We start from the raw sequence: 27,469 nt of genomic DNA, 5'->3' as shown, positions 1-27,469 counted from the left end.
TGACCCCATTAGTTCCTCTCTCACTGAGCCTCTTTGCAATCCATTACTCAGTTCCGCCCCCTCAGCATCCCCAGCGCTGGCCATCACATACACACTTGCACAGAAATTCATAGGTGTCCTCACTCTGTGTTAGAAGAACAGTCTTTGGGTTGTTGTTTTTTTTTAAATAAGATTCAAATATTTATTTGCGCCGCGTCTTAGTTGCGGCATGTGGGATCTTTAGTTACGGCATGTGAGATCTAGTTCCCTGACTAGGGCTCAAACCCCAGCCCCCTGCATTGGGAGCACAGAGTCTTAGCCATTGGACCACGGGGCAGTACCTGGGTTGCTTAGAAATTAAGTTTGGAGCAGCCTGGGAGGGAACAGAAAAAGAGATAAGACCCAGAGAATCAGCTGGGTCTTATCTGAGACAGAAAAGCAAGCCCTCTTTCTGGGGACACCGGGTTCAAGAAACACCATCGCACATCCCTCAACTCCGTCATCCCTCCGACGCTATCTCCATTCCCCGAGCCTCCAGCCCCAGCCCATTCCAAGGGCCCCGCGGGCTGCTTCGGAGGCGAGAAGGCTGCGCAGCGGTCCACGCCAAAACGATCCAAGGCAGGAATCCGGGGTCCCCACCCTTGTGTGGATCGAGTATCTTGCGATGTCGCTACCCTGGTTCCAAACCAGAGACCAGGTGTGGGACAGGGGAGGAGCGAGGCAGGAGGGCGCCGCCTCTGCGCTGAGGACGCGGGTGGGTGAGGGGCCCTCGCGCACCGGTCGGAAGGTGACCAGGCGGTGGGGGTGGGTGCGGAGCGCAAGTGGGGGCGTGGAGGCTCTTAGATCAGGGACAGGTGAGGGGAGGACCCGCCAGGGGGAGGAGCCGCTACCCGCGTCCTGCTGTCGGGGCTCCCTCCCGTCGCGGCTCCGCTATAAAACCTGGGTCGGCAGGACCGCGGACCCCCGGCGGCCTCCTCAGCGCGCGGTCCCCGGCTCGGCGGCGTCGCCACTCCTGCGCAGGATGCGGCTGCTGCCGGCGCTCCTGGTCCTCGCCGCCGCCCGGCCCTGGGCCCGCGCAGGTGAACGAGGGCTTCGGCCCCGGGACCCCTCGGTGGCCCTTCCGTGGCCCCTCGGCGCTCGGGCCCCGCGCCCCACGCCGAGGCTGCGGCCGCAGGCGATGGGGCGGCGCGGGCGGCGGGAGCGGAGAGGCGCGGGCGGCCGGGCGCGGCGGGCGCGGGGCAGCGGGTGCAAAGCGTGTGCGCGACTGCGGTGTGCGGGGCCCGCGGCCCTCCGCCGGGCGCCGTGCGGGTCCGGGGCAAGGATACGTCTCTGAGCCGCCGCGGCGCACGCTTCTGTTTCTTACCCTTTCTGGTGTTCCTCCGTCTGTCGTGGGTCGCTGTCCGTCCCGCGGGGGCTCAGTGCTTGGTGGCTGCCCCCGGCCCGGGGAAAGGACAACAAACTGGGTGCGGTGGGGCCCGCTCATCCCCGCTTCCCACCCTGGGTGCCTTGTCCCCGGACGCTGCCAGCACCCTTCACCTCCAGAACTGTGTAGGGAGCCTGGAGGGGGACATCCGGAGACCCGAGCCAAGCCGGTCTTTCCGGCCGGGGTGATTTTCGTTTAAAGATTAATGGTGAGGCCGAGCTCTTAATTATTCGCCTATGTGGAAGGTGGCAGGAGAGGGGTGTTAATATTTGATAAAGAGCTGAAGGCGCCTCCAGCGTCTGGGCACAGGGATCCAATCTGGCACCTTCTCTGCGACCCCACGGGGAGCCATCTCCTTGGAAGGAGGCCCCCATCTGCCAGTCCCCATCTCAGCTACCCCTTGGATGGTCCTTGGGGTCCACCTGGCCGAATCTCCTCTCTAAAGCTAGATGCTCCTCTCTTGGAGTCATGCGTGAGGGCTGAGGGTGCCCTCAGCAGCAGAGAAGGAGACCCTTAGCTGGCCCATGGTGGGGTATGAGGGGCATCCCTCAGCAACTCCCGGCCTCTTCCTAGGAGAGGAGGAAACAGAAAAGGCGGGATGTGAACATTTTTACATGTAGGGTTGGAGGTCTGAAACCTACTTAAGCCGCTGGGCTTGTAGAAAGAGAAATGCTTTGCAATTAATGCGGCTGCTTTGTAGCTGTGTGGCTTTGGGTCACTTCCCTCCTGGGTAAGTCAGTTTCCTCCTTGGGTAAGTCGGTTTCCTCGCTTACAAAACAGAGAGTAATCTGACTCAGGTATTGTTCTGAGGATTCAAATAAGATGGTGGGAGTAGGTGCTTAGTGCCGTGCCTGTGTGGCACATAGCAGGCACTCTGTAGCCACATGGCCTGGGCCCCGCCAGCCAGGATTCTCTCTCAGCCGCCCCCTCTCACAAGCTGTGCTCCCCTTAAGGGCTGGGGCTTTCTGACTGGGAGCTGCCGAGGGTCCTGCCTTCTCCACCCCTCCCCCCCGCCCCATTTCATCTCCTAGGGAACCTGAGGCTGGAGAGTGACCAGGCTGTACATCGACGTCCTCAGACCATCTGCTGACAGGGAGAGAGGAGGGGAGAGGGTCATAGGCCCCTTCAGAGTCCCAGACCTAGCCAGGAGCTGCTGAGACTTTGCCCAGGGCATCTTCGGGTTTCGCTGAGCTGGTTTTCAGGATTCCTCCCTCCCCCTGGAGTGGGAGGGTGCGGTGAGCAAGGTCCACCTGAGAGAACTTCTTCAATCAGCTCTAAAGCAGGGGCCTGGGGTGGTGGGTACGTCAAGGGTGGGGGACAGTGGCTGGGTGACTGGCGATGGTCGTTAGTTCTCTCACTCCATCTCTGGTCCGGGCAGATGGACTAGGCAGCATCTGAGCTTGGAGCCAAGACCTGTGGGTAGCTCCTCTCCTTCCCAGGTCCTCTAGGAAGTGGCCTGAGAGAACTGGCTGGTAATTATCTGTAAGGGCTGCTCCCTCATGAACCAGTACAGGAGTCTGAGCTGCTCCGTGACCCTGCCACCACTTGCCTAAAACCCAGCCCCTACCTTCAGCCTTTGGATACAGACCTGACCCCCAGCCTTGGCCTCATCAACATCACATTTTCCCGGCTTCTGCTTCCTAAAGAGGGTAGGTTCAAGAGTATTCAACCAAGCAGGTCAAAAGTCTCTGTGATTAAGACAGTGGATCAGAGGTCACCATGACAACCCTAGGAGCTGTAGCCAGAAGCAGGGAGGAGCAAATTCCTCTGAAAAGCTCAGCCTGGACCAGATGGGCTCCAGGGAGGCTGACAGGGATTCCACCCATCAGAGCTGGCTCCTGAGGGTTCCGGCTCAAGCCAGGCTTCCCCTGAAAACAGCTTCCCCCTGGGTATCAGTCACCAGCAGGGGCCAGCTCTACCTTGGAGTGCCTTCTGCCTTTCAGGACCTCTGAGACCCAGCAGAATCATAACAGGAAGCCTTTCACGGGTGCAAATGACCTCCCATCCAGTGTGTCCTTAGACACTGCCTCTGGGAGATCAGTGGCAGCTCCTTCTGCCTGAGGAAGGAAGGAAGAAAGTGGGCTCAGAAAAGTTAATGAACTCTCTTGCAGAGAATAAGCAAGAGTCAGAGCCAGGACTGGAGGCCGGGTGGTGGGCTCCAGCATCAGAGTCTGCCAACACGCAGAGACGGGCCTGGATGGGAAGTGGCCACTGCCCTTTGCAGAGCTCACCCTCGTCAGGCTTCCCCAGATGCAGCAAGTCCCAGGGTCAGCAGAGCCCTGTCCCGGGCAGGGGGTGGACTGGCCAGGGGAAGACACTGCAGGGACTGTTCATCTCTGAAAGAGGCTGTGTCAGCAAAGTAGGCACAGCATTTGATCCAGACCTGGGAGACTGGGAAACCCCAGGTGGCTCTGAAGGGCCCAGAGTGCGGGGTGGCCAATTTCCTATAGGTGCTCCGTCTCCTGGCCTTCCTCCCAGCCCCTGCCGAGAACCTGCCCCCTCTCCACCCCATGCCCATTGCAGGGACCCCAGAGGAGGTGGGCTTGGGTGGGGATGGGTGTGCTCAGGCTGAGCAGGAAGCTCTGCTTTTCTTAGGAATTTCCTCATCCCTGAGTTCTTTCCAGCTCACTTCGTTTCTCTCCTTGACTTTGGCCATCTGTGCCCTGACGGGAGGCTGAGGAGGGGAGGGAGGGAGGAAGCCAAGGACAAGGGAAGGACTCGTCAGGGACTTGACTAAATTCCAACTGCCTGGAGCACTCTCTACCGTCTCTCATTTAATCCTCCCCACAGTCCTATGAGGTGGATGGTATTAGTTCCATTTTACAGACAGCTAAACTAAGGCTCAGAGAGATTAAGTGACTTGTCCCTAAACCCATAGCTCCTAAGTGGCCCAGCTAGAATTCCAGCTCTGATCAAATGCTTTGTCCGCCCTGCTGGCACAGACTTTCTTTTAAAAATCAATAGAGTAATTTTAGAGCAGTTTCAGGTTTACGGAAACATCAAGCAGAGAGCACAGAGAAGAGGGTTCCCATGTGCACAGTTTGCCCTGTTGTCAACATCTTGCATTAGTGAGCTATATCCATGATGCAGCCTTTTTTCAGAGATGTTGGTTCTCCTGTCCGGAGGCAGAGTGGGGGATTGGAAGGCAAGTCTGTCTGGTCCCAAACACCAGGACTGCAGGTTGGAGGGACAGGGGAAAAGACCTAGCCGCCTTCCTCCCTGCAGGACTGTGAGAGTTTAGACAAGAATGGGTCTTAATAGCACAAGAGGGTGTGTTCCAGGGAGGGACTAGCCTAATCTCCCTCATCATCGCATCAACTCTGGGAAAGGAGCCAGGCTGAACGTGGCTGTATTGTCCTGGGGGGCCTCCTCTTCCCCTCTCACCAGCCTCCCTTCCAGGTTTGAGGGAGGGGATGCAAGGAGGGAGGAGGAGGCTGATGATCAACAGGTAGAGAGTGTCCAGGCTAGCCCCTGGGGAGAGCTGACCCGCCTTGGAGGGCCCCTCCAGGGCTCCTGGCTGTCTGGTCTGCCTTGTCTGAGGACAGTGCCCTGGGCAAGGGGACCAGTGGATTGGCTATGGGTCAGGGACGCCTGGAGCCTGGCTGTTTCGACTGCCTCCTTCTCCATCCCTACAGTTTCTTCTTAAGGCTCCTTCCCCTGGGCCCTCTGTCCCCCAGGATGGCACCCCAGGGATGCTCTATCCCATCCCAGGCCAGGTTCTGCCTCCAGGGATATTCCCAGCCTCTGACCCACTGTGTACACACACACACACACACACACACACACACACACACACAGAGTTGCTTGTGTGCACACAGTTCACCGGCACTCATAGAGACAGATGTGTGTGTACACAGATACACTGACATGCTTCTGCACAGGCCTCACATCCTTCCTTTCTCTGTTCCAGGGTCACACTGGTGCTACCAGAATCAAGTCAAACCCTCCAACTACACCTGCTTGGGTAAGTGCAGCGAGTCTCCAGGTTGAAATGGAGACGCAGGGAAGGTGGGAAGGATGAGGTGATGGTGGCCCCAGTCCGATATCAGCTCCTAACACACACACACACACACACACACACACTCTCTCTCTCTCTCTCTCTCTCCTGGTGCTCAGGGCACAGGGAACATAGAGTGACCTGAGTTTTTACTGGGACCTCCTGTCGTCGTCTCTGACACCAGGAGAGTCAGCCCTCTGGTCCTCTGAAATAAGGAGCAGCATCAAAGGGAGAAATTCATTTTGCTCCTCTCATAACAAAACGGAGAGTTGATTCTGTTCCAGTGACACCCCTGCACGTGGGCCTGGGTGGCGGTTCTTTGTACTTTTTCAAGCGCTGCCCAGTTTCCTGCAATCTGCTTTCCTCCCACCGTTGCTGTTTTGGTGACTGGACAGTGCTCCCCAACCCCCCAGCCCCGCTCACTGGTGTGGGAGGTCCTGGGTGCCGGGGGCTGGCCTCCCCTGGGGCTCCCTCCCTGCCTCCCAGGGCTCAGACAAGGCTTAGTGTCAAGTCACGGGGTCCTTTCACAAGCGGCCCTTCCAGGGGACTCTACCGCTTCCACACACTCTCCCATCAACCTCCTTTGAACTTCGGAACCCCTAGGAAGCAGGTTATCACGGAGCTTTCCTTTCACAGCCCAGCATCTGAGGTGGTCCCCTACTCCAGAGCTCACACCCTAGTCCTACCCTGTCCACACCACGCCTTGCTGGTTTTGTGTGAGTGTGAGTGTCTGAGGAGGGAGAAGGGTGAGGGTGGAGTTCTGTGCTGGGCATCCCCCCAGCACAGCCTGCCAGCCATCCAAAGACCTTGCTGCCTTGAGCTGGGCCTGACCTGAGTGGGGTGGAGGACGCCACACCTCGGTGCCAGGCGCCCCTGACTCCCAGCCCACCCTCCCTCCCTGCTCAGGGCCGGACCAGTGGGGCGATAGCTGCCAGAATGACCGCCAGTCCCCCATCAACATCGCCACTGCCAAGACACTGCTGGACGCAAACCTGGGACCCTTCTCCTTCTCCGGCTACGACAAGAAGCAAAAGTGGGCCGTGCAAAACAATGGCCACTCAGGTAGGTCTCAGATGGGCTGGATGCAGGCCCCGGACATCAGGGGCACGGGATCCTGGGACCCAAGTTCCCCAAGGACTGGAGGGTTGGGCTCCTCCTGGGAGGGCACACCGGGTTGTCCACTTTTGCTGAGGAGAGGCTGAAAATCCCTGGGGGGGCGGGGTGGGGAAAGCAGGGTGGACTTTGGAAAGGAGGGAACATTCTATCAGTATTTTCAATCCTGTATCAGAGCAATCTGTAGTGGGGGAGGGGACAGGTTCTAGGAAGAAGGAACAGCATGGCACAGAGGCGTGAAACAGCTTGGGGTGTTCAAAGGGCTGCATGTGGCCCCATGTGCATGGAGGACAGAGCGAAGCTAGGAGGGGCCAGAGCCAGCCCAGGGTCAGTCCAGCTGGGCCTGGGGCAGGTTGCCCAGGGCTGAGGAGTTTGGACGTGGCCCTGGGGGCATTGGGGCACCACACATGGAGGGGGTTGAAGCACGGGCAGGACCGGGCTGAGTTGCATGTTTGGGCAGTGAGGGGTGTACAGAGGGAGAGGCAGACAGGGAGGCCGAGGAGGGGGCCAGGGGAAGGTCCAGGCTGTACCACTGTTCCTGTCCCTTCAGGCCCGTGACCTTAGCCTGTGAAGGGTGCGAGGTAGGAGAGAAGGTCCTGCCTGGATGGAGCTGGGATGAGGGGCTGGGAGAGGCTGGGGGAGGTGGGTGCGAGGACTCTGCCCGCTCCTGTGCCCTCCAGTGATGGTGTTGCTGGGGGACGAGGCCTCGATTGCTGGAGGAGGACTGGCCGCCCGGTACCGGGCCAAGCAGCTGCACCTACACTGGTCCAAGGTGCTGGACTGGGGCTCGGAGCACAGCTTCGACGGGGATCGCTTTGCCATGGAGGTGAGGGACCTCTTCCCAGGTGGATGCCTTGGCTGGGCTCTGGGTATACTTGCCTTGGGCAAGAAGGAGGGTCCAGCACCCTGACGGGTTCTCTCTCCATCCCTCTCACCCCTTACCAGATGCACGTGGTACATGAGAAAGAAAAGGGGACATCAAGGAACACGAACCAGAACCAGGACCCCAAAGATGAGATCGCGGTGCTGGCCTTCATGGTGGAGGTGGGGCTGCCATCCCTCAGGGCTCGAGGGGCTGCTTCTTAGGATCCAGAGACCTGGGATCCCAGCAAGGCGGGAGGGGCTGGAGAAGCTCCGACTTCCCCTCTGTTTCTCAGTGACTTGTACCTCCCCATGTGGGGAGCCCAGGGCCTTTGAGGGCCTCAGTCCCAGAAGCTGCATGCCCGCCCCACCCCAGACTGGGAGAGTGAACTGGTGGTCTCCACCGGCTCCCCACAAGCCTCTCTCAAGCCCCTTTCCCTCCTGTTCCAGGCCGGATCCAAGAATGTTAACTTCCAGCCCCTGGTGCAGGCGCTGTCTGACATCCCCAATCCCAGTGAGTCAGGACCCGGGAGGCGGGGGGCTGGGGGAGGGGAGAAGACTTCTTCCTACAGAAGAAGGTCTGGATGGTGGAGGAGCCTGTACTCTCAGAGTGAGGTGTGTGAGTCTCCCCAGATATGAACACCATGCTGAAAGACAACATCAGCCTCTTCGACCTGCTCCCCAAGAAGGAGAAACTGAGGCACTACTTCCGCTACCTGGGCTCGCTCACCACACCAGGCTGCGATGAGAAGGTGGTCTGGACCGTGTTCCAGGAGCCCATTCAGCTCCACAAGGACCAGGTACACGGGGCCCGGCCGAGGGTGCAGCCTCCCCTGCGTCAGGTCCTGGAAACTGTCCCTTTGTGGGGGGCCCCAGGCAGTCTGGGGCTCAACAAGCCCCCAGGTGAGGCTAATGCAAGCTCAAGCTTGAGAACCACTGTTCTCTGGTAACAGTGATGATAGTGGTAGTAATCACAGGCCCTCAAAGCCCAGAGCTGTGAGTCCCCTCTGCTTAGGACACTCATGGGAGCTGAGCCCCCATGGATGCAAAGCACTTTACATCCCTGATTCTTTTCCTCTGCACAAGAACCTGAGGGGGCTCAGAGAGGCCAGGCGACTGGCCTGAGGTCACACAGTGAGGAGTGCAGCTCCGCCAGCTTCATCCCTCCCTGCTGAGCCCTGTGCCTTCCACAGATCCTGGCATTCTCTCAGAAGCTGTATTACGACAACGAGAAGAAACTGAAAATGACAGACAATGTCAGGCCCCTGCAGCCCCGGGGGCAGCGCCAGGTTCTCAGGTCCCAGGCCCTGGGACGGCTGCTGCCCTTGCCGCTGCCTGCCCTGCTGGCCCCCGTGCTCACCTGCCTGACAGCAGGCTTCCGCCGATGACGACTCATGTTTGGACACCTGACCTCTGGTCTCAGCCCTTAAGAGGGCTTGAGCCTCTGTTCCTCAGGCTTCCCGGGTTGGACTTTGGTGATGATTAAAATAGGGACATGTTTTTTGGGAAACCTCTCTTACGTCTGTTTTTAGTTCCCACAACTACTGCTGCCCTGCTCCCTCAACCCACCCCAGCATGCCAGGGTGGGGCCTTAGGGCCTGGAGATTTCTTCTGAGCCGGCACCCCTCCCACCTTTGTGAATTCCCCGTTGACACCGCAATTGGAGAGATGCCGAAGGGACCTCAGAGCTCCAACCCAGCCACAGCTGGAGAAGTTCCAATCCAGCCTTTCATTATATAATGGGGGAAGCTGAGGCCCAGAAAGGAAAGGAGGCTGGGTGGAGGCCACATAGTGAGGCCACGGCAGAGCCAGCTGAGAGCCGGCCAGCACCTTCCGCCCTGTACTAGTGGTGGAGAGTGTGGGTCCTGTGTGGGTACAGCCTAGGTGGGATGGGTAGTGGGGTTCATTTATTTGCCCCAGTGTTTCTTGAGCATCTATGTTCTAGGCACTGGGGCTGTGGCAGGGAATGAGACAGACAAAATGCCTGTCCTCCTGGAGTTCACAGTCTAGCAGGAGACACTATAAATAAAGAGACACATTGTACACCGTATCAAATGGCTGTGGTCAATCAGTGGGAAGGGGCATCCATCAGAAGACTTGCAGGAGGCAGTGGGGGGAGGCCACCAGGAGGCCAGCAAGTGTTCATGCATGGAGGGAGGGAGGGAGGGAGGAAGGGAGGGAGGGAGGGAGGGGGAGAGAGACAGTGGGCAAGTGAGGAGGGTGGGGAGGGGGAAGGGGGAGAGGGGAGCGGGGGCCGTGGTGCAGGGGCTGCAGGGGTGAGGCGTACGGGGAGCAGTTAGGACTGATGCCTCATCCAGGAGCTACTGGGTCACAGGTGAATCCAAGGGTCTTTGGTCCTTGAACTTAGGAGCTTTCAATGAAGGCACACCTGCCCCACCCCAAGATCCTGTCTCTAATGGCTTTTCCCTTTCTGGGGCCCAAGAAGGGAGTGAGACTAGGAGGCGGCAGGTGCAGAGAGGAGGGTCCAGAAAACAGGGAGAAAGAAATAAGGGCCCCACAGGTGGGTCCCAGGCCAGGCTGGGCCCTGGGGGCCAGGGGTTGAGGGGCCTCAGGCTCCGGGACCTCGTCATCCAGGGCAGGGCTGGAGTTTTGGAGGACCGTGAGATGGATTTTAAGAATGGATTTTGGGGGCTTCCCTGGTGGCACAGTGGTTAAGAATCTGCCTGCCGATGCAGGGGACACGGGTTCGAGCCCTGGTCCGGGAAGATCCCCCATGCCGCAGAGCAACTAGGCCCGTGTGCCACAACTACTGAGCCTGAGCTCTAGAGGCCACGTGCCACAACTACTGAGCCCACGTGCCGCAACTACTGAAGTCTGCGCGCCTAGAGCCCGCGCTCCGCAACAAGAGAAGCCACAGCAATGAGAAGCCCGCTTACTGCAACCAAGAGTAGCCGCAACTAGAGGAAGCCGGTGCACAGCAAGGACCCAACGCAGCCCAAAATAAATAAACTTAAAAAAAAAAAGAAGAATGGATTTTGGAGGAGCATGAGAAGAGGGGAAGAGGCCAAGAATGGGCCTTGCTGGGTGGCGAGGGGCCCTGGGGCCGGGGCCAGGTCAGCTGGTGCAGGGACAACCTCTCTGTAACAGGCTTCCTGTCTGGAGGTGATGAGATAGATTCCCACAGGAAGACGCAGAGCTAGGTCAGCACACATGGGATTCCACTACGGATGCTGGAAGCCCTGGCTTGCCGTTGGTCTCTGGAGGGGGGCTGGTTGGAGGAGGTGACCTCTAAGCCTTCTCCCACTCAGATACCCTCAGAGTCCCTGACCACCCGCAGCTAGGCTGAGGGACGAGGGCTGCTCCCCTCCATAGCAGCCTCCCTCTCCCTTTCCTCCTTCGTGACCAAGAATAAGCACCCCCTCCCTTCACTGCTGACCACACAGCCAGCCTTGGTGGAGGTGTTGGTATTACTGTCACTATGGCAACAGCAGGCAGCTTGTGTCAGCAGGGGGTGTGTGGACACGAACCTGTTCTCTTTGGTTCCCACGCAGGCAGGCTGGGGGGTCTAAGATCCAAGCTGCGCCCTCCTCCTCCCCTCCCCCTTTCAGGCTCAGGGCTCTCAGAAGTCTGAACTGCCCCTCCCCACCAACTACACCCTCAAGGCAACGTTCAGTGAATAATGTGGCAGCAGAACCAGGAAGTCCCAGCTCTTTTCTAGCAAGTAGGGGAGACTGGGCCTCTCCAACCCCCGGCTGCTGCCGGCACACGACCCTCCCCCCCCGCCCCCCGTCGCCGTCCCTCTGACCCCGCAGTAATAAACCTGGCCAGTGGGGGCCACAACGGGCACAGCTTGTCCCCTGCAACTGGAGGCCAGAGCAGGTGCTGTCAGCGCTCGACTTACAGCAAGGTCACTGCTGGCCAGTCACCCCGGGAGAGGGCAGCCCCGCCCCTGGAATTGGCCCCTGCGCCCTGGAGGCTGAGGCCAGTGAGCTGTGTGTGTGCCCCTGAGAGCCTCTTCTTCTGAGCAGTTTCACTCCCCTGCCCCTGCCAGGCCCCGCCCCCCACCCTCTGCAGACCCCTTCTCTGGAGAAGGTGCTCTAAGCTCCCTGTGCCCAGCCAGCCTGGCTCCTGACACAGCTCCCCCAGAGACGATGGGGGCTACCAGCAGCCCCCAGCCCTACTTTCATTCACTCCTGAGTCCCTGCATTGGGTACAAGAACGTACACACACAGGAGCACACACACTTCACTGCGGCCGACCAGGGCTGGGGAAGGCTCCATGGCTGAAGGTTTGGGTCACCACCTGACTTCTAGGTCCCTTAGCACAGAACATGTGCACGTTCACTGAATGCCTGCAGGAGCCGCCATGGGCCACATGACAATCCTATAAGGGGGTATTTCTCCTGTTGCACGGATGAGGTTGCTGAGGCACAGAGAGGGGTTAGGGGACCTGTCAGACCCCGGGGTAACTTCTCTGCGTCTTGGGCTCCACGGCCAGCTTTCTCTCTGACAGTCATCCAACCTCTGGAACAGGGCGGGGTGGGGTCTGCAGCACGCTGGCCCACCCTGTCTCCACATACTGCTCTGTATCCCTGATGGGCTGTCTCTCTGGCCCCCTGTTTAGATTTGGCACCTGGGAGGGAGCCAGGGGCTAAAAATACTCCCCATGTGTTTAGATGATTCTTAGAAAATAAACTTCCCCATCTTGGCTCTCAGCGTGCACACTTGCTGGCCCCGGTTCCTGTGGCTCTGATCTGCCAGTGTTGGGAGGGGGATAAGGGAAGCAGGGGGTGGGGGGAGTAGTAGGGTCTGTAGGGGCCCAGAGTCAAGGGTGGTGGTGGTGGACGTGCCCAGGCGCACATGTAAGTGTAAAGGCTGCTGTGTCACAAAACTCCAGGGGCTGCCTGTACCGAGACCGCATTGTGAGCGCTGCCCCGGTGTGGTGGGCCCTGAGGCTCCGTGCTTCTGAGTGGGTTAGGGGTGGAAAGAGGCAGGGAAGCTGGTAACCTTGCAGGGATGGAAACGTGGCTTCCCTGCTATGGGCCTCTTTATCCCCCTGCAAAATGGGCTAAGGTTGGCCCTTCTGTCTAATGGGGACTAGCTGTCCTCAGGCTCCTGCTGGTGACCTTGGGAGGAAGGCCAGGCCCGTGTCTGTGGGTGGGACTCGGCTCCTGCACCTTGCATTACACGAGTTCTAGCGGCTTTGCTTGTTTATCTGAATAGGGACAAAGGCATTATCTCCTCTAGGGACCAAGGACATGTTCCTGGACCCCTGCGCCCAGGGAGGGGCTTCCTTTGGAGGGAGTGACAGGACAGACAAGTCACAAGCCAGTTCCTTCCTCAGAGCCCTAGTCCCAGATGAGACTGGACTCATATTCCAAGTGCTGGCTGCTGCAAAGCCTGGGAGGGTGGGGATAGGCACAGGGGCCAGGGAAGGGACGTGGGTACACGGAACAAGATTTTTCTTTCAACAACATTGAGTCTTTCAACAAACACTGTTATTTCCTCTGTGCCAGAGACGATGATTCAGGGAGAGAAAGGCCCATCTGTGCCTTTCTTTCCCCCAGGACTCCCAACCAGAGGGCCTACAAAACATAGGCCGTGAGAGGGGCGCAGGGGCCCCAGACCTGGGGTTTGAGTCCCTTTCCCCTGCTGACTAGCTCGGTGAGGTGACTTTGGTAATTTAATTCACCATTCTGAGCCTGTTTCCTCATCTGTAAAATGGGGACGGGGACGGTATTTACCTCATAGGTTTGCTGTAAAGATGAAACAAGATGCCTGGCCAGGAGGATGTATTCAATAATTTGTAGTTACTATTATGGTTCTTTTTATTAGATAGAGAGCACTGAAGGATGGGTAAGGCCTACAGATGGGGAAACACTGGCTGCTTCCAGGGATGGAGCTAGGGAAGGGTGGGCAGAGGGGTGATGCATTGGTTCACCGCTGGGGTCAGCAGCTGATGTCTGGTGGGGTAGCAGTGCTGCTCCTACCCAAGGGGGGACCCTCCCATCCCCAGCACACTCACGGGGACTGCTGCTCTGCTCAGACACGCAGGGACGTTCCCCCAGCCCTCCACCCCACCCACGCACAGAGCAGCCCATGAGCCAGAGCTCCCAGCCCGACCCTGGCCCAGCGTTGCCTAGGGTCACTCAGGACATCACCAGGAGGACCCAAGGGGGCCAGTGGAGGCCCAGGCTGCCTGCAGCTCTCCTGTCCCTGCTTTGTTAGGTGGGGTCAGGGTGGGGGCCTGCTCTGCTGCTGTGGGATTGACTGCGCTGGGGACTGGGCTCCTATTTCACCTTCCTCCAGCCCTTCCCCTCCCTCTCCCCAAGGAGCCGCGAACTCACGCACGCATGCGCCCTCTGATCTGTCCCTGTCTCCAGCATGGGCTCTGTCCCTGCTGTCTGCCAGCGGGCCTCTCCTATTCGCATTTGCTGCAGGTCTGGGTTGCCGGACAGTATAAACAACAAAAAAAAACAGATAAACAAGGACATTTTAGTATAAATATATCCCTCCCAAGTAGCACGGGGCACACTTACACTAAAACATTACCTGCTGGTTATCTGAGATTTACACCGAGTGTCCTGTATTTGGATTTACTGAATCTGATGGCCCTACCCTCATCCCACCTACGCCAGGGAAACTGAGGCCAAGAGAGAAGGGTGGGCAAAAGAAGGGACAAGAGGCTGAGACCACCGCCCCTGCCTCCTCCTGGCCCTTCTCCTTCTCCCTCCGGCTGGCCACACCTCCCAGGAACTGCTAGCAGACTGGTTTTCCCTCTGGTGTTTTGGGCTCCCCGTGGGGAGGGCAGCTGGGCCCACCTCAGAAGGGAGCTGGAGCAGGCCCTTCTGCCAGTAGATTTCCTCCCCACTGTTTTCCAAAGAAATGGGAGAGGCCGGTGCCAAGGAAATCTCTTTATCTCCCTTTCCTGGTCTCTGCCCGAGCCGCCCTCGCTGAGCTGGATGTGCCGGGGCTCCCTTCCTGCAGTCGGGCTCCCGCCCATCATGCCAGCCACCTCTCGCGGAAGGGAGCCCTCAGGGAGAGCCTGGCCGCTGTCCCAGGAGGGGTCTGAAGGGGCCTGATGCCAGGATTTTATTTATAAACTGAGTCTCAAGAGGTGCAGGACCCCGACGGGGTTGAAAAGCCCGTCCACGTGACAGCCTGGGGTGCAGGCAGAGAAGGATGGAGACACCAGCAGATAACTGAGTCCGGTCTGTTGAAATCAGATGCTCTTCCTCTAACTCCTATCACTTTGTAATCTCCCCATCTGTTTAACGACCTTTAGCTCTCACTCTTTGCACTCCTGCACTGTTATGAAAGGCCCTTTGTAAGGTAATTTACACCTACTGTCTCATCTCATCCTGACAGCAACCTTTAGAAGGTAAACTCCCACTGGAACAGCTGTTTCAGGACAGTGGGGATTTTCACCTCTTTTGTTTCCTGCTCGAGGTGGGCACTGTGAGGCATGGCTCAGAGCCCCCTTCAAGGAATGGTGCGTCCCAGCTCTGGGTGCTATGGTGTGCGGACCTCTTCATCTGTTGGCCTCTCCAGGAAGGGGAGGCTTCCTTGCTCAAGGTCACACTCCTCTCTGCAGACCCCCAGCCATTGACTGACCAACAGGGGAAAAAGTGGGTTAAAGGGCCGGCCCCATTTAGGGTGACCCCAAAGGGCCATTCCAGCATCAGAGCTCTCGGTGGGGCCAGTTGAGGTTAGCATTGGGCCCTCGTGGGTGCTCCATTTCTCTCTCTTCCCTCCCACAGGTGTTGATCCTCGAGGTACTCCTTAATAAACATCCTGCACACGCAACGCCATGGGCTTCCCAGGAAGCCAGCCCCAAGGACATCAAGTGTCCAAACAGTACAGAGCACACGGTGAGCTCTCAATCAATACTTACTAGGAAGAACCCTGGGGCAGGCATTGCTGCTCCTGACTCTACACAAATAACAGCATAAACAGAGCAGCTAACGTTTACTCAGGTGAAACTATTTGACATGCTGTCTATCTCAGTCCTTAGAAAGAGCTTCTGAGATGGGCATGTTCTCCACTTTCAGATGAAGAGATGAGACACGGGACCCAGAGCTGACAAGTAGGAGAGCAGTAGTAGGATTTGGACCCAGACCATCTGATACTCAAGCCTACCCTCTTACCATCCCTTTTTGGAAGGAAACCAAGGCTTAGCAAGGTAAAGGATCTCGCCCCTTGCCAGCCCATGAGTGGCCACGCGATCTACAAGCCCCACAGTCCCTGCTTGAACTGAGTGCTGCTGGCCTGAAAGTGCTTCTAAGGAGTCCTCAGAGGGAAGCTTAGATTTAGAAACCACCAGTCTGGCCAGAGATGCTGGGGACACATGCTGTTCCCTAGATCTTCAATGCTCTCCCTGCCCTTCCCCTGCTTGTGGCTTGTCTCATGAGGTCCACACAGCAGCCAAAACCTGGCTTGAAAGTTAACTCCTTTGTGAAGCCTTCCCCAATCCCTGCTCCCCTCCTTCTCCACCAAGATCCCCTAAGGGAAGACTGTCGGAGGATCGAAGTGCCAGGCCAGGGTTGGCCACGGGAGGCGGGGGCGGCGGGAGGGAGGCAGGCAACAAACGTTTTCAGCGTGAGTGAATAAAGGGAAAGATGATGGTAAAGCACAGAATTAGCAGGCACCATTCCAGCGCTGGGATTAAATATTTACCTTGCCCATCGGGCAATCCTGAGAGATAATCCTGGTTTTCTGAGCTCTATCTATGCAGACTTTCCTTCAGTAACTGACACAATCAACCTGGTTTTGTTATAGTTTGAACAGCTGTTTCCACATGTGGGGCTAGGGCATACGAGGTGCTTTATTTATTTTATTCATTTATTTTTGGCTGCGTTGGGTCTTCGTTGCTGCGTGTGGGCTTTCTCTAGTTGCGGCGAGTGGGGGCTACTCTTTGTTGCGGCTCATGGGCTTCTCATTGAGGTGGCTTCTCTTGTTATGGAGCACGGCCTCTAGGCATGCGGGCTTCAGTAGTTGTGGTGCATGGGCTTAGCTGCTCCACGGGCATGTGGGATCTTCCCGGACCAGGCCTCGAACCCGTGTCCACTGCGCCACCAGGGAAGCCCTGTACGAGGTGCTTGATCCTCGGCTTCTGCTGTTCCCCAGCATCATGTGTTCTCCCCAGTGAATCTGCTTCCCCATCCTTGGGCCCTAAGTCCCTTTGCCCCTCCACCCTGCAGGCCTGGCCAGGCTCCACAAGGCTGCAGGTCAAATTGGGGTTTCACTCTAGTTTCAGCTGTGGCTTCACGTGCAATCAAGGGTTGAGTCACACTGGAGCTGCTTGGAGGGTCATAGGACCCTCCACGGGTGCTGGGTCTATTGCCTGAGTGGCCTCCTGGGAGGCACCTCTCCCAAGGGAGAGGCATTGGGTGTGACATGCTGGGTCCACGTGAAGCCTCAGAGTTGTAGGGGTGAAGGGATGCGGAGTTTGTTGTGGCATCTGTCAGTCAGCCTCTGGGATTCACTGGGGTCATAAGGGGAATAGAAGTGGCTTATAAAAACCGGAAGAGCAATTTTACCCAAATACTAAGGTAGGGGACAGCAGCTCTGCTGTGGGAACACTCTAGCAGAGTAGACGGGCCCAGTGGGGGACTCCGATCCTGGTGCCCAGTCTGTGAGGGGAAGCAGTGGTGGTGCTGGATTAGGGGCGCCTAAAAGATCAGGAGGTCCTACCCAGCAGACACCACATGACAGCTGAAAGGACTGGTTCAAGACACATTTAGATACCCTCCAGAGGCTGCATCAATGTGTAGATGGAGAGTGGGATTTTTTTTTTTTTTTTTTCGGTACGCGGGCCTCTCACTGTTGTGGCTTCTCCCGCTGCGGAGCACAGGCTCCGGACGCGCAGGCTCAGTGGCCATGGTTCACGGGCCCAGCCGCTCCGCGGCATGTGGGATCCTCCGGACTGGGGCATGAACCCGCATCCCCTGCATCAGCAGGCAAACTCCCAACCACTGCGCCACCAGGGAAGCCCGAGAGTGGGATTTCTGCAGGAATAAGAGTGAGATCCATTGAAACCTGCATATTCAGAGAGTGACCTTCACTTGAGCCCAAGGTTGCTTTGGCCAGGCCAGCACAGTCGGCACAGAAGCTGGTTCACAGACGCTGTCGCGTGGAATTTGGTGACGGTTCAAGTTCAGGGAGAAGGATATGGCTGGTCTGCGCTCTAGATGAGGAAACGGTTGCCTCAACAAATACCCATGCAGACGGGATTAGATGAAACGTTTCGTCCAAGCCTTTGCCGGGCGCTGTGGCCATGCTGCCACTTCCAGGACGTTCCCTTTCTTTTCTAATCAGTCAGGGAGTTTAGATTTCCCTCTACATTTATACTGCTTATGTTCCCAGAGTCCAGATTAGGCATGCTTTCTCTCTCCTGATGTATATGAGTTTTGGATTGAGGCTTGACATTTCATTATCATCAAAGGGGAGAGATGAGAAAACCAAAGCTGGGCTCATAAACCCTGGGGAAAAAGACAATGGGCTGCCTCTTTGGGGCTCAGCACAGTCAGAATTGAATGGAAGGCTGCTGAGGAGTCAGCCTGCTGCGTGATTGGCCCACTATGCGGGCTGGATGGACATGTGGTATCTAGTTTAGAAGCCCAGGCTTATGGGTGCAAACACCTAGTTATAAATGGTCAGGCTCGATTGTTCTCCCTCCCTTCCCAGGAAAGGCCAGGAAGGAAAAGGCCTCAGCTGAAGGGGGGAGGCATTGTACTTGGTAGGTCAGGCATCTCAGGTAGCCCGTCTGGCAGGGGGCCCGTGGGGAACATGGGATTCTCACGGCTTCCGTGGCTGGTGGCTGCCTTCCCAAAACCAGTTCATTCAATCCTGGTCTTTCCCGTCCTGCCTCTGGCACAATCACCTCCCTGCTAAATCCCTGATACTTCCAGGCACTCCAAAGTCCAGTTTGGAGCTAGTGGCCTTGACCTGCCCCAGTCCCAGAGTCCCTTCTTTCTCCCTCCCTGCTCCCACTTTCCCTTCAACACCCCTCCTCCCTCCGTCTGGCTCCTGAAGTCCCTGGGCCTCCAGAGGTGAAGAGAACAAACCTACGAAGTGGGTCTCCCTCAAGAGTCACTGAATGGCTATTTGCTCCCAAGAGTTTTTCATCTTCCAGGAAGAGGGAGAGGAGGCTGCTTTCAGGACACCTACTTCCTCTCCTTACATAACAATAATACTTTGCATTTGCATAAGCGTTATTGGTTGTAAAAGGGGTTCACGTTCACTTTCTCATTCAGTGATTATCACAGTACGATAACCTCACTGATGCTGTTTCCTCGTTTATGAAAAGAGATGATAATGCATCCCTTACAGAGCTGTGGTGAGCATTAAAGAATGAATGAAACATGCATAGCTTGGTGTCTGGCAAACAGTAAATGTCCATTTAATGGCTAAGTGCCCTCTTCAACTTTTCTCCCGATTCCAAGGGCAGAACTATCCTTTATGCCACATAGTAAGTACTCAATAAACATTTGATGTATGAGTGATAAACTCTGCCCTCTCCCTTTCCCATATCTCCCAAAGTGAGAGGATGTTTATTTGCAACTCCAAGCCGCAGGGAGTTCTGCAAACAAGGAGTGGCAGCAGTGACTTTCTCCAGCCACCAAGGTGAAAGGCCACAGGCCCTGGGGCTGGGTTCCTACAGTTGCCCTGTCACAGGCTGCTCCAGTAGTCTCTGCAGCGGGGGAGGGAAGTTGACTGGCCTTCACTCTAGTTGGCTGGCTTTTCCTCCCTGCCCAGCCAGATGTACTGAGAGTAGCAAAATGGCTTTGGAAAGGCCCACCCTGCTGGCACGGTGATTTCCAGCAGAAAATGAGAATGCTCTCCTGTTGAAATCGAGCAAGACCCTGTGGGCCCTCCTGGGTACAAAAGCCCCTCCATGCCCACCGTTTCTTTTTCTTTCTTTTTTTGGCTGTGCCACGCAGCTTGTGGGACCTCAGTTCCCCCACCAGGGATTGAACCTGAGCCCTCAGCAGTGAAGGTGCCGAGTCCTAACCACTGGACCGCCAGGGAATTCCCTGTGCCTCCTGTTTCTTGTTTGTAGAAGCAAGCTGTGGTCTCCTAGGCCTTCCCTGCGTTCCAAAGCGCAGATTCAAGCAATTACCAATTAAGGAAGAGACGGAATACAGAAACAAAGGAAAGGCAGTCAAGAAACAATAGTTCAGCTATGAAACAGTCCTAATTCCTCCTGAAGGGATATACATAAAAATCTGACACATACCTTTGAATTGTTCTGCAGAAACTAAGACCCACATCTGGTGGAGGAAGGTGACTGCATGCTGACCACAAGCATGTAGACCCCAGGGGGTTGACGTTGTCACGAAAAGCTTCACGCTGTTACCTCACCACGCACTGGAGGACTGAGCGTGAGCTGATCACGCACCCCAAGACCCCGCCCCTTTATCCCGAAAAACCTTGCGCCCAGGCCAGCCAGTAAAGCGGGTCTGAGACAAACGTACGTCTCCATCTTCTCGGTTGCCACCCTCTCTATCAATAAACCTTCCTCTGCACCAAACTCCGGTATTTCGGTTTGTTTGGCCTCAGCACCGGGTACGTGAACTTGGGTTCGACAGCACTGTTGCTGGGGACCATTCTCCGGGAGCTCTGCAGGGATCAGCACTGCATCATGATCGACTATTTTTTTTTTTTTTGGCCGCGCAGCGAGTATTGCACAGTTCCCCAACCAGGGAATCGAATCCGGGGCCACGGCAGTGAAAGCCCCAAGTCCTAACCACTGGACTGCCAGGGAATTCCCCATGATCGATTTTCTGAATGCTTTAGCGTCCAAGGTGTTTAATTTTTATTTTTTTAAACAATTAAAAAAAATTATTTATTTATCTATATTTGGCTGCGTTGGGTCTTCATTGCTGCGCGTGGGCTTTCTCTAGTTGCAGGGAGCGGGGGCTACTGTTCGTTAGACTGCGCGGGCTTCTCATTGCGGTGGCTTCTCTTGCTGTGGAAAATGGGCTCTAGGCGTGCGGGCTTCAGTAGTTGTGGCTCGCGGGCTCTAGAGCGCAGGCCCAGTAGTTGTGTGCATGGGCTTAGTTGCTCCATGTCATGTGGGATCTTCCTGGACCAGGGCTCGAACCCGTGTCCCCGGCATTAGTAGGCAGATTCTCAACCACTGCACCACCAGGGAAGCCCCCGGCTGCTTTGCTGAACATCTGATCCAGAGTTCCCAGAGGCTGCTCAAGCAGCAACCCCATCCCCCACCCTCACTTCAACCTGAGCAACTCCAACCTCACCTGCTTCAGCTATAGGTCCTTCAGATAAAATACAGCTGGAGGGAGCTTCGCTGATGGCGCAGTGGTTCAGAATCCACCTGCCAATGCCGGGGACACGGGTTCGAGCCCTGGTCCAGGAAGATCCCACATGCCGTGGAGCAGCTAAGCACATGAGCCACAACTACTGAGCCTGTGCTCTAGAGCCCGCGAGCCACAACTACTGAGCCGGTGCGCCTAGAGTCCGTGCTCCATAACAAGAGAAGCCCCCGCACCACAACAAAGAGTGACCCCCGCTGGCTGCAACTAGAGAAAGCCCGCGCACAGCCATGAAGACCCAATGCAGTCAAAAAATAAACAAATAAATAAAATAAATAAATTTATATATAAAAATAACACAATTGGAGGAAAGGGTCCTGCCCCAATGTGGTTTCAAGATAAACGTTTAAGACCACTGACATCAGGCAAACCCTTCATGATTCACAGTGGAACGGAGGTGCAGGGGAGACAAGTGACCTACCCCAAAGTCATACTGTTCTGCAAGAATCAGAGCAGTATTGCTTTCTGTGGGGTCACCTAAGATGACGGCCATGAACTAGGGGCTGGAGCAGCCCTGCTGACCATGGGCATCTCCTGATCCATCCTGGGGGGCTCCCTGCTGATCCCCAATACAGAAGGCCCCCTCTCTATAACCCCAGTGAGCACTGGGGTTTACCATCAGTGCAGAGGATCCCGCCATGAAGAACTGAAGACACCCGCCCCTGGGGCCTCCAAGGATCTTGCACACGGCCACCAGCCCACTCTCCCTCCTGGCCCTCCTCTCCTCCGCTCTTGGGGACACACTAGGTGGGCTCCTTTCTCTGGCTTGCCTTCCTTCTCTTTTTCCACAGCCCTTCTAGTTTTCCTCCCATTTCCTGCCTGTTTCCTTCTTTCTTTTTCCTCTACTTCCTTTGATCTTCTTGGAGCACTTGAAGCCTTGTTTCCACCTGCATTCCTTTTGGGCTTGTGGTAAAGTCCAAAGTTCATTATCAAGAGAAATTTCAGAAGTGGATTGTGTATTTGAAAAAGAGAAAGTTAAGTTACAGAAAGCACAGATTTGTTTATAACTAAATGGTCTCAGATTAGTGTGTACTTAATGAAAACCATGGGAAAATGTTTTGCAACCATACCAAAATACTTGGCAATGTGAAACACCTTTATGAGAGCAGGTCTGACCTTCTCAGGCCTTTCCAACATGCTTCTCCTGCTTGTTATCTTCTACTATATGCCCCTCGTGCACCTTCAGCGCACCTCAAACGGCCTCCACAGCCTCTGGAACGCACCAGCTCGGCTCCCTTTGCTGTTCAGACCACTACACTGCTCTGCACACTTCTGACAAGAAAATCCTGGTCTAGCTTCATGGCGCTGCTCACTTCCCTTTCCCGTATGGTTTTCCCTAAGTACTCTGTCAACAGCTACTGTCTAACGTCCTCAGTCAGCACGTCATCGGAGACAATTATACCTACCAATCCTCCTTAGGTGTATGCATATGCATATCATCTTTCCCTAATTAGACCGGAAGTAATGATTCACTCCCTGGAGCAGTGGTTTCCATAAATGACCAATCTGCAGGACAGCGCCAACTGGCTACAAAAGAATCTCCCCTGAGGAACTTATTAAAATGCAGATTCTGGGGCTTCCCTGGTGGTGCAAGTGGTTAAGAATCCACCTGCCAATGCAGGGGACACAGGTTCGAGCCCTGGTCCAGGAAGATCCCACATACCGCGGAGCAACTAAACCCGTGCGCCACAACTACTGAGCCTGTGCTCTAGAGCCCGCAAGCCACAACTACTGAAGCCCACGCGCCTAGAGCCCACGCTCTGCAACGAGAAGCCACCACAATGAGAAGCCTGCGCACCGCAACCAAGAGTAGCCCCTGCTCGCCCCAACTAGAGAAAGCCCGCGCACAGCAAAGAGGACCCAACACAGCCAGAAATAAATAAATAAATTTATGTTAAAAAATGCAGATTCTTGGACTGCTTGGGAGAAGATGATCTCATAAATCTGGGTGTCAATAGGCACAGAGCACAGATGTAATATGACAATGTGGGTGGGACTCTGGAATCAGCACATTTAACAAGCTCCTAGTTGATTTTGATGATGCTCATGAATTGCCAGGTTGGGAACAGCTGCCCCCAGAGAATCTAACACAGAGCTCTGTACCTAGAATGTGCTCATATGTCATTAGCTGTATGCTTCTTGACTGGTAATGAACTTGAACATAACATTATTGTTATGTTATACCTGTGTTCTGCTTCTCTAAGTGGGGAAAGAATACTATTATTTGAATACCCAATAGGTGTCAGGGCCTGTGCCTATTTACATTCATTATCTATTCCTTATAATAATCCTTTGAAGTAAAGTGGTATTCTCATTGGGCATGAGAAATCTGAGGGTCTAAAGAACTTGTTTTAGTGCACGGTTGCTGTAATATAGCAAGACCTAGAATCTCTCCAAGTCCATGACCTTTCTACTTACCAGAGGGCATAAAAGTGGTGGCTAGTATCTGGCTTGCAAATATGTTTTACTTGGACAGTACAATGTTTAAAAACGAAAAAACAAACCTGCCAACATGTCTAAATTGGATATTTTGTATATCTGGATTTCTGGCTTCTCCTTAGGGGGAAAAAAAAAGGTTTGGTCTAACACTGGGGCCCGCATTCCTGCATGGCAACAAATGGAGCCTTTAGAAGGATGTGTGCCCTACAACTCACCACTATTCCCCATTCTCATCCACAGCTGGACCAGCTTCTGTTACACTCTGTTCCCAACCTGGTCCCTATAGGTCTCTGAGTTTGCAACTCCTGCACTCTTATTTACTACCTTGCTTTCCACTGGTAGGAAGTTTGGCAAACCTAAAGTCAGCCTCTTTTTATTGCTCTATCATGTATGGGTCTCTGATCATAGATGTAGGTGTGTTTCTGACCTTCTGATTTCAATACTAAGAAACCTGGTGGTACATCATCAAGGAAAGCTGGGATCTCTGTTCCCTAAGCTGCACATTCTGGCTCTAGCCTAGTAAAACTCTATAGTCAACCTTTAAAATAGTTGGAGAAAATGTGGCAATTCATCTACTTGCTCCAATTCAATGGTATCTACAACTAAGAAAAGAACCCATAAGTGAGCAATGCCACCAAGTGGAAGGGAGATTCCATGTTGAACTGCCTTAGCCAGAGAGGCTGATGACCGCTCTCAATTTACAGGGCCATTCAGGAACCAGAAATAAAATGCCTGCCCATCTCTATATGTTGTTTCTTTTCAAGATTGTCTTTTTTTTTCCATTAAAATATTATTTACTTTATATATTATTTACCTTCCATGTGCCAGGAACAATGTTTGAGATACAAAGATGAAGATATTCAAGGCTGTCTTTTAAAAAGCCAGAGACACAGACTGCACTTTGGAAGCCGTGCTTCATTTCTGATGACTTTTCTGATCCTTTTTCTGTTTGTTCGTTTCCTTAAACAAGCTACTATTATTGCTGCTGATTCAACATGTTTCATTCTATACATTTTTTTTTTTTTTTTTTTTTTTTTGCGGTACGCGGGCCTCTCACTGCTGTGGCCTCTCCCACTGCGGAGCACAGGCTCCGGACGCGCAGGCTCAGCGGCCATGGCTCACGGGCCCAGCCGCTCCGCAGCACGTGGGATCTTCCTAGACCGGGGCACGAACCCGCGTCCCCTGCATCGGCAGGCAGACTCCCAACCACTGCGCCACCAGGGAAGCCCCATTCTATACATTTTTAATGTGTATTCTTGTTTTTTGGAGAATGTGAGCAGAGAGCTATCAAATTCTTTTAGTGTCAGTACGGCAAGGGAATACAAAAACCTCCTTGTATAGGACTGATCTCATGGGGGTAGGATTTCACATTCATTGAGCACTTCCCAAGAAACTGTGTCAGGCATTTATATACTTCATTTACTTAATATAAGCCCCAGAGGTAGGTATTCTGATTTTAAAGGTAAATAGATAGGATTGAATGTGAAGGACCCACAACTCTAAATCTTCGACTCTTCTCAACACTGTCAACTGCCTCCCTGGAGATCTCCCAGAACGACAACCAGGGATATCCCTGGTTTCTCAGAGCCCCCTAGAAATCCAGGATCATCTCAAGGCATTATACAAATAAGAAGTCAGCCTCTTCTTCACCTTATCTCTTAATCTGCAGGAAAACTACTGCGAAACCTCCTTCACCAATTCTCAGTTCCAAACCAGCAAGCCACCCTTCCCCCCAACCCCTTCAACGCCTTCGAAGCAATTTCCTAACAGGGATGTGGGCCAAATTTAAATCAATTTATCCGGTCACTGCAGGTATCTTGTTCTACCTTCAACACAGCTTGCATTCCCTCAGAGACAGAACCTCCACCTCTGTAAGTCAGGTAGGTATTATTCAAGTTAGGAGAATTAAAACAGGGTCACAGAGAGGAAGGCTAAAGAATTTGACTTTTTTGTGTTTACTTGTATAGAGGAAAAACAGCACATAGATGCATCCACAGTATTTAATTTGTTTGGATAATAGTTACAGATAAACAGTTACACTCCATATACAATTACCAATACTTTTTTATACAGTTCATATTTCAGTCATCAACACTATTTTATTTACACTCTATTTATGTACATTAACATCTTTCTAAAGTCAGTGCATTGTCAACAAGTTTTATACAGTAATTTACAAAGTGAATGTAGTTAGTTAATTTAATAAATTTTCTGCTAATCATGAATTAAAAAAATTAATTACAACCAATATAACCAACACAGATCAAACAACATTAGTAGATTGTGCTACCTGCTTAAATAAAACATCTGTAAGGAAATTCTTTAAAATCTTCCACTTTTTCGTGGGACTTGTCCAGTTAGGAATGGACAGATTTTATACACTGAAAATCATGAAACTATAAAGTCTGCATTTTGTCTGACTTTATCACATTATACCATTTAGGCCACTCCTTCCTACCTGCAATTATAGTCTTCTTCTGAATAGGGTTTCAACTTAGATAGCCATTTATGGCAACCTTTCCAAATGCTCTGAGGAGAACTGGATAGCAACCGACCTCAGATATCAGAACACAAATGCTTAATTACATTGGTACCTACTATCTATGAGGAAGGAAGGGTAATGGAATCTGACAATTAATGAGAATCAGCTTCCAAGGTCCAGATGAATAAAAAAAGACTGAAAAAAAAGTGAGATATTTACTTCGAATACATGTTTAAAAACAACACAGGAAAAAAATGTTGCCTGAAATAAATAACATTTATATACTTTTGTTCCAGTCTTGAATTATTGAAGGAAAAAATGAAGTGAGCAAAGAAACATAACTTTTGATGACCACTACTGTGAAATGTAAAAAAATAAAAAATAAAAAGGACAAACACCAAAATAAAAAAAGTATATGGACATGCAAACAAAAGTTTACTTCCTAAAACCACCAATTTCATTAAAAATACTTATACACTATCAATGTTTGGGATGTGTTTTGTTGTTAAATTTAATATGATGAGGGAAAATACCCCAATTAAGTTAATTTATAGCCCTTATAGCCATCAAATATGAACAAGTTCTGAAAAGTTCATTTGCACGTATTCTTTCTTTAAAGTGCAAAACAAAGAAACAAAGAACAAACAACCACTAATTGTAAAATACCATTTAGCTTTGTTGCCACTTTCCCTCTCAGAAGCTCTCTGTGCAACAGTGCATGTAAAGATGGTGCAAATTTTGGCAACTCCCCTCCCACACTCAGCAGTGGTGGTAAACATTTTTGAGGGCTCTTGAAGTATCCTCAAAGTAGGCCGCCTCTATCTGGAGGGTTATTTTATTTTAGCTGGATCTCCCAGGATGCTTTTTTTTTTTTTTTTTTTTTTTTCCCCTGCAGGGTCTCTCAACCAAGGCCCTGGGTAGAAGGCACGCAACCCTTAAGAGAGTCTCCCTTTCAGACTTACCACTTATATATGCCTCTGCTACCACCAGTGATTGGTTGTGTCTCAAACACAAACACAACAACAAAAACAAAAAGCAATAAAGACATAGAAAGAGTGGGAAAATGGTTTAAAAAGTAAATCGAAAAATCTGTGTCCATGCTGCAAGAATCCTTCGCACGCCTTTGTGATCTTGCTTTCTCCATTGTGTCAGTCACTACAGTGGAATAAAACTTCAGGAAAAAGGAGGTAGCATGTCATGTCGTCCCCAGACAACACTACAATTTTTTGTTTTACTTTGACTCCAAGGAAATTCTTAGTATTTTGTTATGATTATTGGTAAACTATACTTGCTACATGTTTGTTCATATCTGGACAAGCACAACTTAGTTCTTATTTGGTCCCAGGTGGCTGGTGCCAAACCCTTTTGTTTACAGGCTAATGGTGGGCTCTGCCTGAAAGTTCTCTACCAGGGAGCTCGAGTGAGACACTTCCAAACAAAATTATTACTACTGTTATGTTAACTGCTATTTTAATTAGGATTTTTATTTTGTGCTTCAGGGTCACAGGATAAAATAACTACACATTTAGCTTGCCTTTCAGTGACGTTTTTGCCCTATGTCAGCTACAGGGAGTCATCTCCCTCATCACCAGCTACTGTAACACACAGTACTTTTTGTAATCAGACTCAAAGTCTTCGTCCATGCTGCTTGTGTCTGCCATCTTTTTGCCGTCAATCTTTGGCAGAAATTGTGCATAGTCTATCCCCTGCTGCTCATAGAAAAGAATGTAGGCAGAGTCGGTGTCAATTTCATCAGGGTGAAGTTCCTGAAGGAGCAAGAAAGGCTTTAACTAAAAAGCCATCACTATGCCGGCTCTTAATCCTCACCAGGGAAGGGAGGACCAACCCTCTTTAATTACTAAACCTGATTGCTTCCAA

The 27,469-nt window shown here is 53.2% G+C and overlaps 3 protein-coding genes and 1 pseudogene across 8 annotated transcripts in view; 2 read left to right on the top strand and 2 right to left on the bottom strand.

The window, feature by feature from the left end:
• Positions 1 to 2,421, bottom strand: part of ZNHIT3 (zinc finger HIT-type containing 3) — a 46,462-nt gene extending 44,041 nt beyond the window's left edge. For 2 of the 3 annotated variants that reach the window (XM_032616534.1, XM_032616535.1), the window contains exon 1: positions 1,343 to 2,420. Coding sequence is in view for 1 of the 3 variants with exons in the window: in XM_032616536.1 (XP_032472427.1) it covers positions 1,343 to 1,462 (120 nt within the window). In the remaining 2 variants the exon portion in view is untranslated. Of the gene's footprint in view, positions 1 to 1,342 lie in introns of all 3 variants that reach the window. The other variant, XM_032616536.1, reaches the window with a different exon arrangement.
• On the top strand, positions 498 to 9,423 carry CA4 (carbonic anhydrase 4). Of its 3 annotated transcripts, none has more exons than XM_032616532.1 (9): positions 498 to 597; positions 931 to 1,058; positions 5,313 to 5,366; positions 6,306 to 6,461; positions 7,193 to 7,338; positions 7,458 to 7,556; positions 7,824 to 7,887; positions 8,007 to 8,173; positions 8,567 to 9,423. In XM_032616532.1, the coding sequence occupies exons 2-9, from the start codon at positions 1,001 to 1,003 to the stop codon at positions 8,759 to 8,761; spliced, it is 939 nt and encodes a 312-aa protein (XP_032472423.1). In that variant the 5' UTR covers positions 498 to 597; positions 931 to 1,000; the 3' UTR covers positions 8,762 to 9,423. The 3 variants fall into 3 exon arrangements, with proteins under 3 accessions (XP_032472423.1, XP_032472424.1, XP_032472422.1); XM_032616533.1 differs by lacking the exon at positions 498 to 597 and adding an exon at positions 750 to 766; XM_032616531.1 differs by lacking the exon at positions 498 to 597 and adding an exon at positions 816 to 833.
• A 12,308-nt stretch (positions 9,424 to 21,731) lies between these two features.
• On the top strand, positions 21,732 to 22,647 carry LOC116746159 (annotated as a pseudogene).
• Positions 22,648 to 25,091: 2,444 nt separating this feature from the next.
• USP32 (ubiquitin specific peptidase 32) overlaps positions 25,092 to 27,469 on the bottom strand; it is a 210,367-nt gene continuing 207,989 nt past the window's right edge. Inside the window, exon 34 of one of the 2 annotated variants that reach the window (XM_032615573.1) lies at positions 25,092 to 27,357. In XM_032615573.1, the coding sequence (XP_032471464.1) occupies positions 27,184 to 27,357 (174 nt within the window). In that variant the 3' untranslated portion in view covers positions 25,092 to 27,183. The remainder of the gene's footprint in view (positions 27,358 to 27,469) is intronic. The other variant, XM_032615574.1, reaches the window with a different exon arrangement.

The sequence above is a fragment of the Phocoena sinus genome, chromosome 20, assembly GCF_008692025.1.
Source record: "Phocoena sinus isolate mPhoSin1 chromosome 20, mPhoSin1.pri, whole genome shotgun sequence".
In the NCBI taxonomy this organism is placed as follows: domain Eukaryota; kingdom Metazoa; phylum Chordata; class Mammalia; order Artiodactyla; family Phocoenidae; genus Phocoena; species Phocoena sinus.
Note: the sequence above shows the minus strand (reverse complement) of the source record. Positions and strands in the feature narration are given on the sequence as shown.